At 65.3% G+C, this 16072-nt stretch overlaps 2 protein-coding genes across 10 annotated transcripts in view; one reads left to right on the forward strand and one right to left on the reverse strand.

Moving 5' to 3' along the window:
• Positions 1-13347, forward strand: part of ARHGEF11 (Rho guanine nucleotide exchange factor 11) — an 80892-nt gene extending 67545 nt beyond the window's left edge. For 8 of the 9 annotated variants that reach the window (XM_081825385.1, XM_081825382.1, XM_081825387.1 and 5 more), the window contains 20 exons: positions 256-382; positions 2686-2865; positions 2960-3007; positions 3168-3355; positions 3586-3732; positions 4002-4081; positions 4187-4312; positions 4785-4902; positions 5554-5732; positions 6083-6158; positions 6270-6437; positions 6854-6944; positions 7550-7675; positions 8032-8093; positions 8859-9077; positions 9298-9624; positions 10482-10571; positions 11285-11493; positions 11709-11898; positions 12293-13347. In XM_081825385.1, the coding sequence (XP_081681511.1) occupies positions 256-382; positions 2686-2865; positions 2960-3007; positions 3168-3355; positions 3586-3732; positions 4002-4081; positions 4187-4312; positions 4785-4902; positions 5554-5732; positions 6083-6158; positions 6270-6437; positions 6854-6944; positions 7550-7675; positions 8032-8093; positions 8859-9077; positions 9298-9624; positions 10482-10571; positions 11285-11493; positions 11709-11898; positions 12293-12351 (2810 nt within the window). In that variant the 3' untranslated portion in view covers positions 12352-13347. Of the gene's footprint in view, positions 1-255; positions 383-2685; positions 2866-2959; positions 3008-3167; positions 3356-3585; positions 3733-4001; positions 4082-4186; positions 4313-4784; positions 4903-5553; positions 5733-6082; positions 6159-6269; positions 6438-6853; positions 6945-7549; positions 7676-8031; positions 8094-8858; positions 9078-9297; positions 9625-10481; positions 10572-11284; positions 11494-11593; positions 11899-12292 lie in introns of all 9 variants that reach the window. The other variant, XR_014146658.1, reaches the window with a different exon arrangement.
• A 1641-nt stretch (positions 13348-14988) lies between these two features.
• LRRC71 (leucine rich repeat containing 71) overlaps positions 14989-16072 on the reverse strand; it is a 10429-nt gene continuing 9345 nt past the window's right edge. The window contains exons 13-15 of the mRNA XM_006748562.3: positions 15817-15928; positions 15440-15561; positions 14989-15244 (exon numbers count right to left, since the gene is read on the reverse strand). Of these exons, the coding sequence (XP_006748625.1) occupies positions 15125-15244; positions 15440-15561; positions 15817-15928 (354 nt within the window). The 3' untranslated portion in view covers positions 14989-15124. The remainder of the gene's footprint in view (positions 15245-15439; positions 15562-15816; positions 15929-16072) is intronic.

Raw genomic sequence — 16072 nt, forward strand, 5'->3', positions numbered from 1 at the left:
CCAGTCCAGAGGACGAGTCCCAGGAGCTAGCCCAGTCCAGAGGACGAGTCCCAGGAGCTAGCCCAGGCCAGAGGACGAGTCCCAGGAGCTAGCCCAGGCCAGAGGACGAGCACCGCGTCTCCGGGTCCTGTGCCCAGTCTGCTGTCATCCATGCTTGCTCATTGTTCTGTCTTCTGGGCGAGGCGGGAGCGAGGGTCCTGGGACACCATCCCTGAACAGAAAGCAGAGTACCCTTCGTTATCTTTCTGCTTCCAGTCAAACCAGGCAACGTGAGGAACATCATTCAGCACTTTGAGAACAACCAGCCGTATGATACCCCAGAACCTGGGACGCAGCGGCTGTCCACTGGAAGCTTCCCTGAGGACCTGCTGGAGAGCGACAGGTGAGGGGGGCCAGGTGCCACCTCCTTGAGGAGGGGAGCCTGGGCGGGGTCTGCAGCCAGTGTCGATCCCAGCTACCTCGTCCACTCCCCTAGACCGTGAGGTTCCCGCCGCAGACCTCGCAACCGCTCCCCCAGCCTCCCCGCCTGGGGCTTGTCAGGAAAGGACCTGCCGTGTGCTGGCGATCAGGCCGGCGGAGGACGGAGCCCAGCCCCTGACCTCCCAGCCCAGGGACTGCTTGCCCTTAGCATTTGCTCCAGTTCACCTGGGCTACTGGGCAGCGTCTGTGCCAAGGCTGGACTAGAGCAGCTAGTCCTGACAGCGTAGGTGACAAGGCCAGGAAGACCGTGGGGCAGGGAGGCAGGGGGAGGTCCCAGAAATAGCGAGGTCACACGGAGACAGTCGTGGCGCCTGTGAGGAAGAGCGCTGGAGATGGGGTTCTGCCGTCTCAGAGCAAACCGCTCTTCTCAAGAACGAGAGGGGTCTGCAAGCATGTTGTCCACCTTGGCCAGGTTCTAATGAGAACTCTTCTCTGGCTGGAAACGTGCTCTTGGACTTGCTCTCGACTGTGGTGGGACAGCAGTTCCGTCCTGTCTCACACTCTCCAGCCAGCTCTCAGTGAAAACCACCTGTGGTCGGAAAGCTCCGAGCACGTACCTTCAGTCACCCTCGAGCCGTAGTCCCCATGGCCCCGCGTGTGCAGAAATAACACACGTGTGCACCCGAGCCTGAGCCCCTGAGCAGGCGCGCACCCACTCACCAGGGAGCGGCCTGGGTAGTCACCCATCTTACCTCCAAAACCATCATCACGCCGTGAGTCTGCCGTTCCTGCCCGCACAAGGTCACTCCTGCTTGTAGTAAGCCCCTAAGCTGCGTGAGTGCGTGCGGGAAGACTGCCGTAGTGAGAACAGAGGTTTAAGGGAAGAGGAAGGTTACGTTTGTCCTGAGCTGAGAGATTGAGTTCTAATATTAGCGAGTGAACTAAATGTATAAAGTATGTGACGTGAAGGCCTGATGTCACGGATGCATCAAATGAATGGTTATATAGACGGAACATCAACATTTTGAGAATAAGGTGAGGCCTTTTGCAAACTGGTGTTCTTGAAGTTGCCGGGTAATGACCCGGGCCCCGAGGCACTCACCAGGCTCCCGGGTCCACGGTCAGCTCGCCGGCCCTCTCGGCAGCACTGTGGGGCAGGGGTCGGCCGAAGAAAGGGGCCCGCGGTTCCAGAAGGCAGTGTTCTAGGGCCTGGGGGCCAGCGGAGGGTGTGCCCCCCCGCTCCTCACCCGTGGGGACTGGGAGGCTCAGCGCGGGAGCCTCGCCGGCGGCCCGTTGGGGACACTGGGGCAGGTGCTGTAGGCAGACTCGGTCGGAGGCTGTTCTGAGGAGATGAGCTGGCAGCGGGGCTTCTAACCCTCCGGACCCGGGGCGGCTGCGCTTGGGTCCTGGGCAGTTCGGAGAGACGCGGTGAACGGAGACCGAGCCGTTTGGCTCGTCTGCGGCAGCCTGCTGCGCTCTCCAGGCCGTCCGTGGTCCTGCCTGCAGGCCGGGATGTACATGACGTCGGCAGGGCTGCGCGGGGAGGCGCCATCCGGGGGCAGCCAGGGTCAGGGGTGCCATCGTCACCGTGCTCGTGCACTGCAGGGCGCAGACAGGAGTGGCACCGGCCATCAGCCTCTCAAGGCCCAGGGACACACGGTGGCCAGACGTGGCTGCCGGGGGGCAGCCTCCTGCCCGTCAGGAGCCAGGCCCCCCCGAGCCGGCCGGCCCCCAGGAGGGGAAGTGCAAGCCAGGAAGTGTGCTGCAGGATAGGAACGGGAGACCCCACGCCGCAGCTGAAGCCGGAGCCCGGCGGCGGGTAGACTGTCCGCCAGGCCTGCCAGTGAGGAGGCCAGCACGAGCGTGAGAGGGAGGCCCCTACGCCTCCCTGGTAGGAAGTCCTATAAAAGGAGAGCAGAGTCCGCGGTGGGGGCTGACTTGCTCCGGAGCCGAGGGCGAGAGGGACTGGCCAGCACGCGGCCCAGGAGCAGGGCCTCTGGTGTCCACAGCTGTCCTGGTGGGCATCGGGTCTTTGGCGTCTGTCCACAGCACACGTCTGGTCTGTTGGTCCCGAATTTCACCTTCCTGATGGGTCACGGGGAGGATGAGAGGCTGAGCAGAGGCGGGAGATTGTAGGGCAGCGGCGGGAGTTGTCCCTGGGAAGTTCGGCCCCTGCAGGGGCTAGGGGAGAACCCCTGAGTCAGGGCAGCAGACCATAGCCGTCCAGGCTGCCAGACCCCAGGGTGTCTTGCCCTGCTCCCCCAGCTCCCGCTCAGAGATCCGCCTGGGTCGCTCTGAGAGCCTGAAGGGCCGGGAAGAGATGAAGCGGTCCCGGAAGGCAGAGAACGTGCCCCGCTCTCGCAGTGATGTGGACATGGACGCTGCCGCGGAGGCCGCCCGCCTCCACCAGTCAGCCTCATCCTCTGCCTCCAGTCTCTCCACCAGGTGGGGGGGGCTCGGGCAGCCGGGGGGGCTCGGGCAGCTGTGGGGCCTCAGGGCCGAGGGGCAGCGGGTGCTGAGAGCTGACTTCTCTCCACAGGTCTCTGGAGAACCCAACCCCTCCTTTCACCCCCAAAATGGGCCGCAGGTGAGTGAGGCGCCCCAGCTGCACTCCCACCCCCGAGCGGCTGGTGGAGCGTGCATCTCGTCTCCACAGCCGCTGGTTTCCCACGGGCACGGGGCAAGCGGGGAGCACAAACTCCTCGTGTGCGTCCTTCCTCCTCATGAAGCTGCCCCCTTTCCCCCAGGAGCATTGAGTCCCCCAGCCTGGGCTTCTGCACAGACGCCCTCCTCCCCCACCTCCTAGAGGATGACCTGGGCCAGCTGTCGGACCTGGAGCCAGAGCTGGACGCCCAGAACTGGCAGCACACGGTGGGCAAGGACGTGGTGGCCGGGCTAAGCCAGAGGGAGATTGACCGGCAGGAGGTCATTAACGGTGAGGGTGTGCGCCTCGCACTCGGCGGGGAGTAAGTCGGGCGGCGCCGGGGGGACGGGACCAGGTCGACGTCACTGTTCCTGCCCTGGGGGTGGCGACGTTGCCGGACCTTCAGACACCAGCGCTCCATTGCCTCAGAAGTGAGGTGGTTTGGGGTGACGGTCGTCACTTCGGATACCTGCTGACCTCCCCTGCTTTGTCCTCCTCCCATCCTGCAACACCGCGCTCAGAGCTGTTCGTGACGGAAGCCTCCCACCTGCGCACGCTCCGGGTCCTCGACCTGATCTTCTACCAGCGGATGAAGAAGGAGAACCTGATGCCCCGGGACGAGCTGGCCCGGCTCTTCCCCAACCTGCCTGAGCTCATCGAGATCCACAGTGAGGGGCCCGTCCTTCCCGCCCGCTGTCCCCCCACACACACTCCGGCTAGCCTTCAGGTCTCTGTCCCCGGTCCACCCCCATGCCAGGGCCTCCCTGAGCAGACGACCCTCACCAGCTCTCCCTGGCCCGGAAACCAGCATTCCCCGCCCAGACCCTTCCCCGCCGCCCCCCTCCAGCCCTGCTGCCATGAGCTCCCCTCTCTGGTCGTGGAGGGCCCGGCAGCGCAGCTCCACCCCAGGCTTCCGTGTCCCTTCTCTCTGCCCCAGATTCCTGGTGCGAGGCCATGAGAAAGCTCCGGGAGGAGGGCCCCATTATCAAAGACATCGGTGATCTCATGCTGGCTCGGGTACGCCGGGAGGAGACGGGTCCCCTTTCCCATGGCGGCAGGAGTGGTGGAGGATGGCATGGGGGACAGGGGGGCGACGCCTGGGCGGTGTCCCTTGTGCCACAGTTCGACGGCCCCGCCCGGGAGGAGCTCCAGCAGGTGGCTGCCCAGTTCTGCTCCTACCAGTCCATCGCCCTGGGGCTCATCAAGACCAAGCAGCGCAAGGAGAGCCGCTTCCAGCTCTTCATGCAGGTACGTCCGCGGCCAGGAGGGTGAGCCGGGGTCACCGGGGACCTCCTGGATTGCCCTCCTGGCCCCCCTGGGGTGGGCGCGCTGGCCTCTCCTCCACCCTGGGGGGCGGCCCAGCGCCTCCCCGCACCCACCCACTGCCCCAGAAACACTGGACCATGCCCGCTCTCGAGACAGACCGCTGCTCTCTGAAAGGAGCCCCGATTCGCAGTCAGAAGGCCCTGTTCACCTCCTAGTACCTGTGGGCCTGTAGGCGGATGTCCGCCTCCTCGTCCGTAAGATGGGCGCAGCAGCTACTCAGTGGTGTCTGTCTGGCCACGTCCCTTCCTTGGGTTCTCTCCCTGCCCTCATCCACCTTGCCCTAAATATTTAAGGAGTTGCTCTCTGGGGTCAGGACCCACTTGGGATTTTCCCTCCCCTCCGGGCCCCGCGCCCATCGGCCAGCTCCTGACCAGGTTGACCGCTCTCCGTGCAGGAGGCCGAGAGCCACCCTCAGTGCCGGCGGCTGCAACTCAGAGACCTAATCATCTCGGAGATACAGCGGCTCACCAAGTACCCCCTGCTGCTGGAGAGCGTCCTCAAGCACACGGACGGTAGGGCGTGGGGGGCACGGCCCCACTCAGACCCCGCTCTAGCACTGACCTTCTCTGGTCTTCGGGGTCTTCGTCCCGGCCTTGTTAGGGTCAGTCTCAAAGAAAGTGACTGTACCCGGGCTTTGAGGAAGACAAGGCCGTGGGAGGAGGGAAGGGCCGCTCCAGCCTGTGTGTGGCCCCGGGGCAGATCTGATGGAAGCATCCAGGTGCACGCAGGGACTCCCCTGTGACCATGGTCCCACACCGGGGCCAAGGTGCATTCAGCGCCCGTCCATCCCCCTGCTGGGCACCGCCTCTGTGCGGTGCCCAAAAGTACAGCCCCCTGGGGTCCTGAGCATGCCTCCGTGCCCTCGCATTTGGGGCGTTGGCTTTCGGGTATGGAGTGGCACCCCAGAGACTGTCATTGCCCCCGGGCCTCCCCTGTGTCCCTGGGGCTGGTTGCGGTCCAGACGGCAATTCCCAAGAGCTGCTGGTGTCTTCAGAGAGCAGCGGTCTGGAACCGAGGACCCTCAGTGACAGGGACCCTTCTGTTCGAGGTCCTCAATTAGGCCAAGGCGGCGGTCCTGTGCCCATGCCTGCCGGCTTGCCAGGCACGGCGGGTTCCAACAGGTTTCTCAGGAGCCCCGACCGCCACCTCTGCCCCATCGGCAGGTGGCACTTCTGAGCACGAGAAGCTCTGCCGGGCGCGGGACCAGTGCCGGGAAATCCTCAAGTATGTGAACGAAGCGGTGAAGCAGACGGAGAACCAACACCGACTGGAGAGCTACCAGAAACGCCTGGACACCACGTCCCTGGAGAGGGCCAGCAACCCCCTGGCGGCAGAGTTCAAGGTGGGAGGCCCAGCACGGCCAGCCCCCCACACCCACTTGGGGCACCCCTGGGAGCAGAGCCGGGGCCTGGAGGGACTCGGAGCAGGTGGCATGGGCTGGTCTGGGATGGGGTGCCCTGGTGGGACCCCACGCACACCCGGGCAGACAGCCCTACCGGCGGGACTGGACACTGGAACCTGAGGTGCTGGGGAGAGGATAAGACAGGGTCGGGTGTGGGAGAGGTCCGGTGGGGCGTCAGAGCAAAGTCCGCCTCCTGTTGGCTGCTGGCCCCCAGCTCGTCCGCCGGGCGTCTGGCACCTAGACGGTCTCACATGCGTTTGAATGGATGGACGGATGGTGTCTCCCTACAGAGCCTGGACCTTACAGCCAGAAGGATGGTCCACGAGGGGCCCCTGACCTGGAGGATCAGCAAGGATAAGAGCTTGGGTAGGTGTGCGGGAACTGGGCGCACACCCAGGGGGCCACGGGGGGGGCAGACCGCCCGACGGCCTCTGGCCCTGCGTGGCCCGGGGGCTCCTGACGGCGCGCCCCCTGCAGACCTCCACGTGCTGCTGCTGGAGGACCTCCTGGTGCTGCTGCAGAAGCAGGACGAGAAGCTGCTACTCAAATGCCACAGCAAGACGGCCGCGGGCTCCTCGGACAGCAAGCAGACCTTCAGCCCCGTGCTCAAGCTCAACGCCGTGCTCATCCGCTCCGTGGCCACAGGTGCCCGCAGGGCGGGGGGGCAGCCCGGGGGCCACGCTCCCCGCTCCCTCGCGGACCTCCTGAGCCGGAGGATGTGGCCCGGGATGGGGGGGCAGCCCGGAGCGCAGAGGCAGGAAAGGGCCTTGGGCTCACTGTCTTCGTCTCTCCCTCGGGCCGAGGCCTGCCCTGCCTCCGGGGCTTGTGGGCGGTGATGGGCTTCGAAGCCCCTGGCCCTCCCGCCCTCACTGTTAGGAGCGGAGGGAGGGGGGCGGCTGAGAAGGGACACGCGAGTGCCGTCCCCGGCAGTGGGTCCCGCGTGGTCCGCTGACCCGGTGCGTGTCCTGCCGCGGTCCTCGCCCCGAGTGGAGGGTCGGGGCTCCGAGGCTGCCGTCGGCCTCTGCCGCCTGCACTGACCCTCCCCGTTCCTCCCCGCACAGACAAGCGGGCCTTCTTCATCATCTGCACCTCGAAGCTGGGCCCCCCCCAGATCTACGAGCTGGTGGCACTGACGTCGTCAGACAAGAACACGTGAGACTTGCGGGGCCACACGTAGCTGCCATCCCCTTGGGGCCAGGGCGGTGTGTATGAGCAGCGCACCGTGAGCGGGGCGCGGGCCGGCGGGGACAGGGCAGGTGCAGGGGGCTCCGGGGCCGCCGCCGTTGCCCGAGTCCAGCGTCACCAGTGCTCCTTGCTCTTCTCGCTTCTTCCCGCTCCCTGCCCTCGGGGTCTCCCTTCCCCTCCAGGCTTCCTCCGTCCACGTGCTCCTGGTGGACCCCCGCCTCCAGGGCCGCCACCCACCCACCCACCCCGTGTCCCCTGGGCGGCCGATGGGGGGCGTGACTCGGCACAGACTGGTTGAGTCAGACGGTGTCTCAGGGTCAGGACTCCTCTGTGGAGCGTGGGTCTTGCTGCCTCTCGGCCTCGTGTGGAGGAGGCGAGCAGCTAGACCGTGCCTCGGCCAGAGCGCAGCATTGGGCCGGCGTTCCGTGGCACGTGGCGGCCAGCCCTGCACCACCACGGGAGCCGCCGGGCGGTGTGGGGAGGGTGCCTACAGGCGGCTGGCGGGGGGGGGGGGCACGCCCCGCCCCGCCTCGTTCTCACCACCAGCCCTCTCTGCTCCTGCCGAGCCACAGATGGATGGAGCTCTTGGAGGAGGCCGTGCGGAACGCCACCCGGCACCCGGGAGCTGCCCCCACGCTCGCCCGTCCCCCAGCCCCGGGTGCCCAGGAGCCCACACACCAGAGCCCCACACCCAGCAGGTGCTCACCCGCGGGCCCCGGTCGTCCCCACTGCAGGCCACCTCTTTGCTGCCTCTGAGCCCTTCACCCCCCTGTCCTCTGTCCCGTGTGCTCACCCCCAGCTGGCTGTCCTGGAGACCACGCCTGAGGTGGGGTGCAGGGTATGCCGCGGGGACCAGGAGAAGCTGGCCGGCATCCACCCTCCCCCCCAGGTTGCCGACCGACGGCAGGTGCCGAAGCCTCACACCTCCCTTTACAGACCTGCCTTCGCTGCCCATTCTGACGCAGGAGGCCAGGGAGCATCCGAGACCTCGCCCCTCCTGGCTGGCAGAGAGTCAGAACCCCGGCGGGTGACCTCTGGTGGTTTCTTCCCTCAGGGTCCGGCTGGATGGCTCAGAAGTATTCCACAGTGAACCAGAGCCCGGGGAGCTGCCCGGAGGTATGTCCCCTTAACTGTCTTTGTGGGAACCCCCTGGTCCAGTGTCGGTAGGACAGGTCGGGAGGTGATGGGAGAGGCCGTCAGGGCCGGAAGTGTGAGGTTTGGATAAGAACAGAGAAGTGAGTGAGAAAAGGGGGTCCAGGAGGGAAAGGAGAGCGGACCTGAGCAAGTGTAGACGAGCTCGCTTGGATGGAGGTTCCGACCCTGGCTCTCTGGGGACAGGTATTTGGCCGTGGAGGGAGAAGCGCAGTGGGGTGGAGTCCAGGGGCCCCTGCTTCCTGCAGCTGAGCGTTTCCGTGGAGAATGACATGCCTGTGGGACACCGTCCCTGGGATGGGGCTGGCGGGGGGCGAGGGGTCCCACACAGGAATCTCACTGAGAGTTTCTTCGGGGAAGAACATAGAACCCTGGGTTTAGAGAGAAATCTCCTGGCGGGCTCCGCGTCTGGGTCCCTTTTCTGCCCCCTCCGGTCTGTGCCTTCTCTGGCTCTCCGTCAGCATTGTAAACAGCACTGCCCACCCGTGTTTCTCAGAGAGCTCCCTGAGTGTCTCCTGACCAGAATTTAAGCTCCACGTGGGCGGGGATCCTTGTTTCATTTCTGGTGTATGCCAAGAGCCTGGGACGGTGTCTGGCCATAGTAGGTGCTCAGTAAACATGCGTGGAATGAATCAGTCAGGGTTCCAGCCCCTCGAATCCAGAGCCGGGCATGGGGTCGGCCCCCACGTGCCTTCCCTCCCCTGCCTTACGCTGCCCTCCCATCCGCAGCGGGCACTGGGCCCCAGCCGAGGGCCAAGGGGAAGCACCCGGCCCTGCTGGAGGATCCCGAGCAGGAGGGCAGCCTAGAGGAGGAGCTGGGTGCCCTGCCTCACCCCTCCGCAGCCCTGGGTGGAGAGAGCAGGGGCGGCCGGACGAGAGACCCCATCCTCCTGCCCCTCGCAGTCCCTCTGTTCCTGGACGGGCTCGCCGACTCAGCCCTGGAAGACGGTGAGTGCCTGCCGGCCCAACGGCCCCGGTGTGCTGGCCAACACCTGCAGCCCCCACCTGCCAGAGGGCTCTCCCTGCACCCTCTTGAGGAGACCCTTGTGACCCCCTGTCCCCACCACCAGCTCCGCCCTGTGACGTTGGGAGTCGGCGGGGGGAGTAGCACCCCCATGCCGTCCCCGGGCCCCGTGCCAGGGAAGCCAGCATCCTCTTTCCCCTCCAGTGGAGAGCCTGCGGCACCTGATCCTGTGCAGCCTGCTGCCGGGTCACCCCCCGGAAGCACAGCCCGCCGGGGAGCCCGAGGACGACCTCACCCCTACACCGTCTCTCGTGAGCAGCACCTGTCACCCCGCGGGCCCTGGCTCCCCACGGCACGCCCCCCCTGGGGGTGAAGGACCAGAGCAGGAGGACGCGGCTCTGTGCCCTCTGGAGCGGCTGCCCCCCCGGGCCAGGAATTCTGGGGTCTGGGAGTCTCCCGAGCTGGACAGGAACGCAGAGGAAGAGGCCTCAAGCACCGAGGCAGCAGGGAGTTACAAAGTCGTGAGAAAAGGTAAAGTAAATCAGCTTGTCCCAACGAGACAGGCTGACCAGGTGGAGGCGAGTCTCCCGGACGCCTCATCCTCCCGGCCGTGTGGGCAGAGGCTCGCGCCGGGGCCCGGGAGGGGACGCTGACGCCGCACAGAGGCTTTGGGGTCGGACCGCCGGGCTTCAGAGCCCATCCCCTAGTGTCCGTGTGACCCTGAACGTGACCGTAGCCCAAGGACGTCAGCACTGCCTTGCCCACCAGCGTCCTGAGGAAACCGTGTGGCTCTCCCGGGGGGGCTCACCTGACACGGGGCCCCGGCGGCATGGGAGGGTCACACGACCGAGCCGGGAGGGTGCGTGGCCACCCGACGTGGCCGGAGCGGCCGTGGGCAGCGTCAAAGCCCGAAGAGCCAGGAGCAGCTGGGATGGGGGCTCCAGACGGCTTTGGGCAGAGCAGTGAGCCGAGGGAGGGGGGTCCCCCACCAGGAAGGATGGAGTGAGGCAGGTGCTCCCGAGGGGCCAGGGTGGGGTCCCGTCCTCCGCTGCACTTCTCGCCCTGTCTGCCCGAGGCGCCCCCTCTCCTGGTTTCTGGGAACTGACCTTCCTTCTCTGCCCTTCGGTGAACCGGTGGACGGCTTCTCTGCAGCACCCTGGGCGTCTTCAGTGCGACCTGTGTTCACTTTGTTGTCCCTTCTTTTTCTCCCCCTGCTGCCTTCGCCCGCCTTCCTGCCCCCCTCTTCTCCCCTGCTCCCCCTCCCCTGCCCTGCCTGATCCCCCTCCTCTCCCGTTCCCCCTCCCCTCCCCTGCTCCCCTTTCCCCTTCCCTGCTCTCCTGGTCTCTGCTCTCCCTGGTGGTGGCGGCGGCTGGTGGCGGCTGGTGCAGCTGAGGTGGTGGGCAGCAAGGCTGTGCCCCCAGAGAGCGGCCAGTCAGGGCCTGAGCCACCCGAAGTGGAAGGCGGAGCAGAGGCGGCTGGTAATGATCTTCCCCTTGGAGCCAGAACCAGGCCAGGGTTGGAGTGTGGGGCCTGCGGGGGGGCAGAGCCAGGCTTTGGGAGTTGACCACTGCCTGCACTCACAGGGCGCTCCCCTGTGCGTCCTCTGGACCCCACGAGGAGTAGCACCTGGGGACAGGGGAGAGCCCCGGGCGCTAGTCGGGACACTAGTTGGTGCTGGGTCCTGAGACAGGGTCGGGAGGCGCAAGGGGCCCGGAGCCCCACGTCCTTGGTGTCTCCCTTCCCCTCCCGCCGTGGCTGACCCCATGTGAGCCCAGGGGCCTGTGGGATCCTGCAGGAGACGGCAGGGGGGCAGGGGGCTGTGAGGACGTTCATGGCAGAGCTTGAGACGGGGCAGATGTGAAGGAGCCTCCCTGTGCTCATTTCCCCACCAGCCCCCCTCTCTACTCCTCCTTCAAGGACTGGGAGGCGCTCCCGTCTCCTTATCCTCCACCACTGAGCATTTTCCCTCCCGCGTAGGCTAAGCTGAGCAGAAGGGCCATCGAGAAGGCTTTCTGGAGGAGGAGGGCCTTTCGGGGACGGGTGGGCAGCGTGAGGCCAGCATGCGCGGAGCTTGTCCGCAGGATGGCATCCCCAGCCCCCCGGGTCGGTGTGGTTAGCACTGGGGGCACGGGAGGTGGTTCCTGCTTCCTCTGTATCCGCCTCCTGACGTCCTTCTCTTGCCCGGGGACAGGGAACTGCTTCTATGTCAGCATGCCGGCAGGACCTCCGGACTCCAGCACCGAGCCCTCCCAGCCCGACGGCCTCCCTCCCTGGCAGCTGCGGGGAGGCAGTGGAGGTCGCCGGCGCCCCAGCCGCTCCCCACCCAGCCTGGCCCTCAGGGACGTGGGCAGCATCTTCCGCACCATCGAGCAGCTCACCGTCAAACTCAACAGGCTCAAGGTGGGTGGGTGGGGCGGGGGGTTGGGGCCTTCAGCCCCTTGTCCCAAGAGCCATCGCCCCACGAGGGAGGCATGCCCTCCGGCCGGGTCTCTCCCCACAGCCGCCCTGGAGCGCAGAGCCACCCCTGGGCCCAGCGAGGGAGCGGCAGCCTGGCCCCTCCCCCAGGGCCCTGCCACACAGGGCCAAGGTCAGCCATTCCCCTGCTGCTCTCCCAGGACATGGAGCTGGCCCACAGAGAGCTGCTCAGGTCCCTCGCGGGAGAGTCATCAGGCGGCACCACGCCTGTGGGCAGTTTCCCCACAGAGGCGGCTAGATGGACAGACAGCTCCTTGTCACCTCCAGCCAGGGAAGCCCTGGCCTCTGACTTCAGGGACAGCCGCCAGCCAGGGCTGTGCTCGGAGGACGGTGAGCGAGGCGATGTCCTCATGGGGGGCGGGCGGGGGGTCCTCATCCCCCTGAGTGCAGTTAATTCACACCCTCAGCTTCAGAAAGGGATCTTCAGGGAAACCCCACAGAAGCTCCCCTAAAAATGGGAACCCTTCTTTGGATTAGAACGAACCAGGGAGCTGGCGTCCCACCTAAAACCTGCTCTTAATGAGTGGGCCAGCACGCAGCCACCCAGGGGCAGGGGACAGAACCGGAGTGGGGTGTGGCACGCCCCATGAGGGACCCCGGATGGGCGCTCCGGGTGGATGCACGGGAGGAGGCGCTCTCATGAGCCCGAACGCAGAGGGGGGGTGTTTGGGGGTGTCCCCCCCGCCCCAGACCAGCTCCTCACTAGGCTCCTGCTGCCTCACAGGCTCCGACACCCTCCTGGAAGACAGCACGGTGCATGCAGCCTCGCCCCCAGGACTGTGACTGTCCCTCCTCCTCCTCTGGGGACTGGCCCGAGGCGGGGGCACGGGGCCGTGGGAGTCCAGACCTCCTCCCTGTGGGCTAGCCGAGACCCCGGGGGCGCCCCGCATGTCGCTTGGTCTGCTCAGGTCCCGGTCAAGTTTCAGTGTCTTCCCCTCTCTGCAGCCCCCCAGGCCTCTCCTGAGCATTCCGACTGCATCTGAAAGGCCCCCCAGACACACAGGGGAAAGGAGGAGTCTCTGTGTAAATGCACTTTCTTCCTCCCTCCCTTTCTCCACAGGACCCCAGGGCTGAGGTGTGGGGTACCTCCGCCCCTGCCTTCTTTGTCACTTTGGTTTCCTATAAATATGTATGTACTGTATGTGCATCTCGCCTTGTAAATAACTTAGACCTATTTTGTGTTCCTGGGGGGCCGGAGGTAGGTCCAGAGGGCCAGCTCGCATCTCCTAGTTAACAGGCGGCTCGGGGGTCAGGGCCCAAAGCGGGAGCCAGACCTGAGCACCGGGTCCCCCGGGAGCAGGAAGGTGTCCCGGCCCACCTGGCTTGAGAGCCCAGCCTCTGTGGCCCGAGCCGAGAGCTTCTCCCCTTGCCAGGACTTGTCCTCTTCCGGGGAGTTCCTGACCCCACCCCTGTCCACCCTTCCCCACCCTCTCCCTAGAGAAAAACCAGTGTATCAGGTACGGCCCTGAAAACTGGGCCCAGGAGGTGGGGCAGGGGGTTCGAGTGCTGGAGTCCCCACGTTAACCCAGGACCATCCCCAGGGGCCACCGGCAGTATTGGCCCCTGTCCCCATGGCAGCCCCCTCCCCACGGACTGATAGAATATACACACTGTGCTAGGTGTATATATACATATATATAAATATATATATAATATATAAAATATAGAGATGGAAATGACTGTTTTCCTGTTAAAATAATGTATACTCTTGTATTTTCTTTCTCTCATGGTTAAGATTTTTTTTTTTTTTTAAGAAAAGTTAAATATTCTTCAACCGTGGTGGTGTGCGTGTGATTTCTGGAACTGCTCGGATAAAAGATACTGTGGTGGTTCTCAGGATTGGGTGGAGGACACAGAAGGCAGCCCCCACCCCTGACATCAAGCCCCCGGGCCCCGCTGTGGCCAGAGACCCCCCGTCCTGTGACGCGTGCTCACCGAGCCGCCGTCGGGCAGACTAGGTTACACGGCCCCACGGCCAAAGGGGAAAAGACACAGAACCCACGCCATCGAAACAGGCGGTGGACCCAGAGTCGGGGGACCTCAGCAGCTGCCTTCCATGAGCCCCAGGACTTTTTTTTTTTTTTTAAAGATTTTATTTATTTATTTGACAGAGAGAGACACAGCGAGAGAGGGAACACAAGCAGGGGGAGCGGGAGAGGGAGAAGCAGGCTTCGCGAGGAGCAGGGAGCCCGACGCGGGGCTCGATCCCAGGACCCTGGGACCACGACCCGAGCCGAAGGCAGACGCCCAACGACTGAGCCACCCAGGTGCCCCCAGAGCCGCAGGACTTTAAAGACAAAATGGGGAGGGTCATGTCAGAGGCCTGGCCGGTCCTCACTGGCCTCAGCCTCCACTCCGTCCCACCAGCCCTGACGGCTCCCCCGGAAGCCATGTCCCCCAGACCTCCTGCCCCTCTGCCTTCATTGATGGACCAGGGGACAGACTCCCTTCAGCTCCATCTCGTGCTCCCTCCCAGACCTAGCACGTGCGACGTGCCAACCCCACAGGCCTAGAGTCACGGGCACTCCCCCCAGGGGCCTGCAGTGTGCTGGGGGGGGGGCCGACCCACGTTCCTCAGCAGCCTGGTGCTCAGAGGCACAGAGAGGCCTGAGCCCCGCAGAGCTTCGCTGAGCCCCTCTGAGCCCTGCAGAGCCTCGCTGAGCCTCGCTGAGCCCCACAGAGCCACTGAGCCCCGCAGAGCCCCGCAGAGCGGGAGTTTGGGGCAGGGAGAGCGGATCTCCATGGGCCGAGAGGATATGCTAGGGCAGAAGGGACGCTTCTGGAAACTCTCCAGAGGCCAGCTCCATACTCCCTGGGCCCCGTTCATAGGTGATCTCAGGGGAGGCCCCCCACTCTCCAGGCTCCTCCAGCCCACCTGCCACCGGGGCGTCCCTGGGTTCAAACTGCCAACATTTGGGGCGAAGGTATTGGGCTTCATGGTGCTTGGCCTTCACTCCGCCAATGCGGAGAGACTTCGCACCCTCTCCCCTCCCCGAAGTAGCCTGCCAATTCTGCATTCTTTAGCTGAGTCCCCGTCTCCTCCAAAGTGACCAGATGCCTGGGCCCAACGGAGACACAGAAGTGGGCGCCTGGAATGGTGGAGCCCGAGCCCCACCGTCCACCCTACCCGTGCCCCCTCCACCGGGCGTGTGCCGGTGGCTTACAAGCCCAGTCTTCCCACCGCCTGCCTCTGGACCAAAGGCTGAACGCGGACCCTGGCCTGTCCCCTGTCCTCCAGGGAGCTCAGGCAGAGAGCAAGCGGCGGGGCCAAGGAGGCAGGGAGAAGGCGGGAGCGTGGTGCCGCCCCCCAGCCCCGGCTGCCCCCGCCCGAGGGCCCAACTGCATCCCCAGCAGAGCTGCGAAGCCCTTCAGCCATTTCAGGCCGCGTGACATGAACAGACTCAGTCCAAACGTTCCGTGTAGTTCTGGAACAGTGTTCAGACAACCGCAAGGGGGAAAGTACAGCGATGATAGAGTTTGTTAACGACCGGAGCTCTCCCCCAGGGAGGCCAGCCCACCACACAGGGAGCAGAGCTGCTGAAGAAGGGGGAGGGGGCTAGGTGGACGAAGCCGTGGTCTCCTCCTCCCTGGGCTTGGCCTTACTGATGGGGTCCCTTGGCAGCATCAGCTCCTGGATCATGGTGTACGGGGGACATTGCGGGGAGAAGCAGTTTTTCTGAAGGAGGAAAAGGAAGGTGACAGACGACAAAGGGATAAGGATCAGTCCTCTGGGAAGAGACCGTTTGATGGGACAGGGTGGGGCGGGGCAGGGGGACATCGCTGCTGGTCCGGCAGCAAGAGCGGTGGAGGTGGTTGTGGGAAAGGCATGAGGGAGCCCCCAGACCTGCTTGGGAGCAGGGGACTGACTCACCGCCAGCGACAGGCACAGCAGCCCCACGGGGCCCTTGGACGCGCTCTTGGACTTGGAGAACTGGGCCTGGTGCTGCACGGTGGCCAGGAAGCCCTCCAACCCCACCTCGGTGATGCGGTTTCCTGGTGGGGGGAGCGGCCCAGGTGGCCCCCCGCCCCTGCCCCTCACTCCCCTGACTCCCCCTCTGGCCTCCCTCCCTCGTCTCTCTCGCCTGACCCGCTCTCACCCCAAGCCCTGTGCGGGACGGCCTCCACCCTCACAATGCCCAGCCAGGGCGCAACCATGTTCTGCTCCGTGGAGTCGGGGCTGCCCACCCCCGGCTGCACGGGGCCCAGGTGGCCTTGGGGGAGGACGACAGGGGTGCTCGGCAAACATACGGATGAGGTTGAGGTGCAAAAGGACCTTGTTCCCGGGCATGAACACTTTCCCCTCTCGGTGCTCCACAGGCTCCAGGAGAGGGCTAACCACCTCTGAAGGCTCGGCAACCAGCTGCTAAAGCAGGAGAAGGCTGCAGCTGAGCCCAGGGGCACCGCCGCGCTCTCTGTCCTCAGTGCTGCAGGGACAGAGATGAGCGGGCACCGCCCAGAAGCAACCCTGGAGAGTGAGCCGGGAGCCAGAGTGATGCAACATCCC

Source organism: Leptonychotes weddellii, chromosome 6, assembly GCF_054177405.1.
Source record: "Leptonychotes weddellii isolate Sample4059 chromosome 6, ASM5417740v2, whole genome shotgun sequence".
NCBI lineage: Eukaryota > Metazoa > Chordata > Mammalia > Carnivora > Phocidae > Leptonychotes > Leptonychotes weddellii.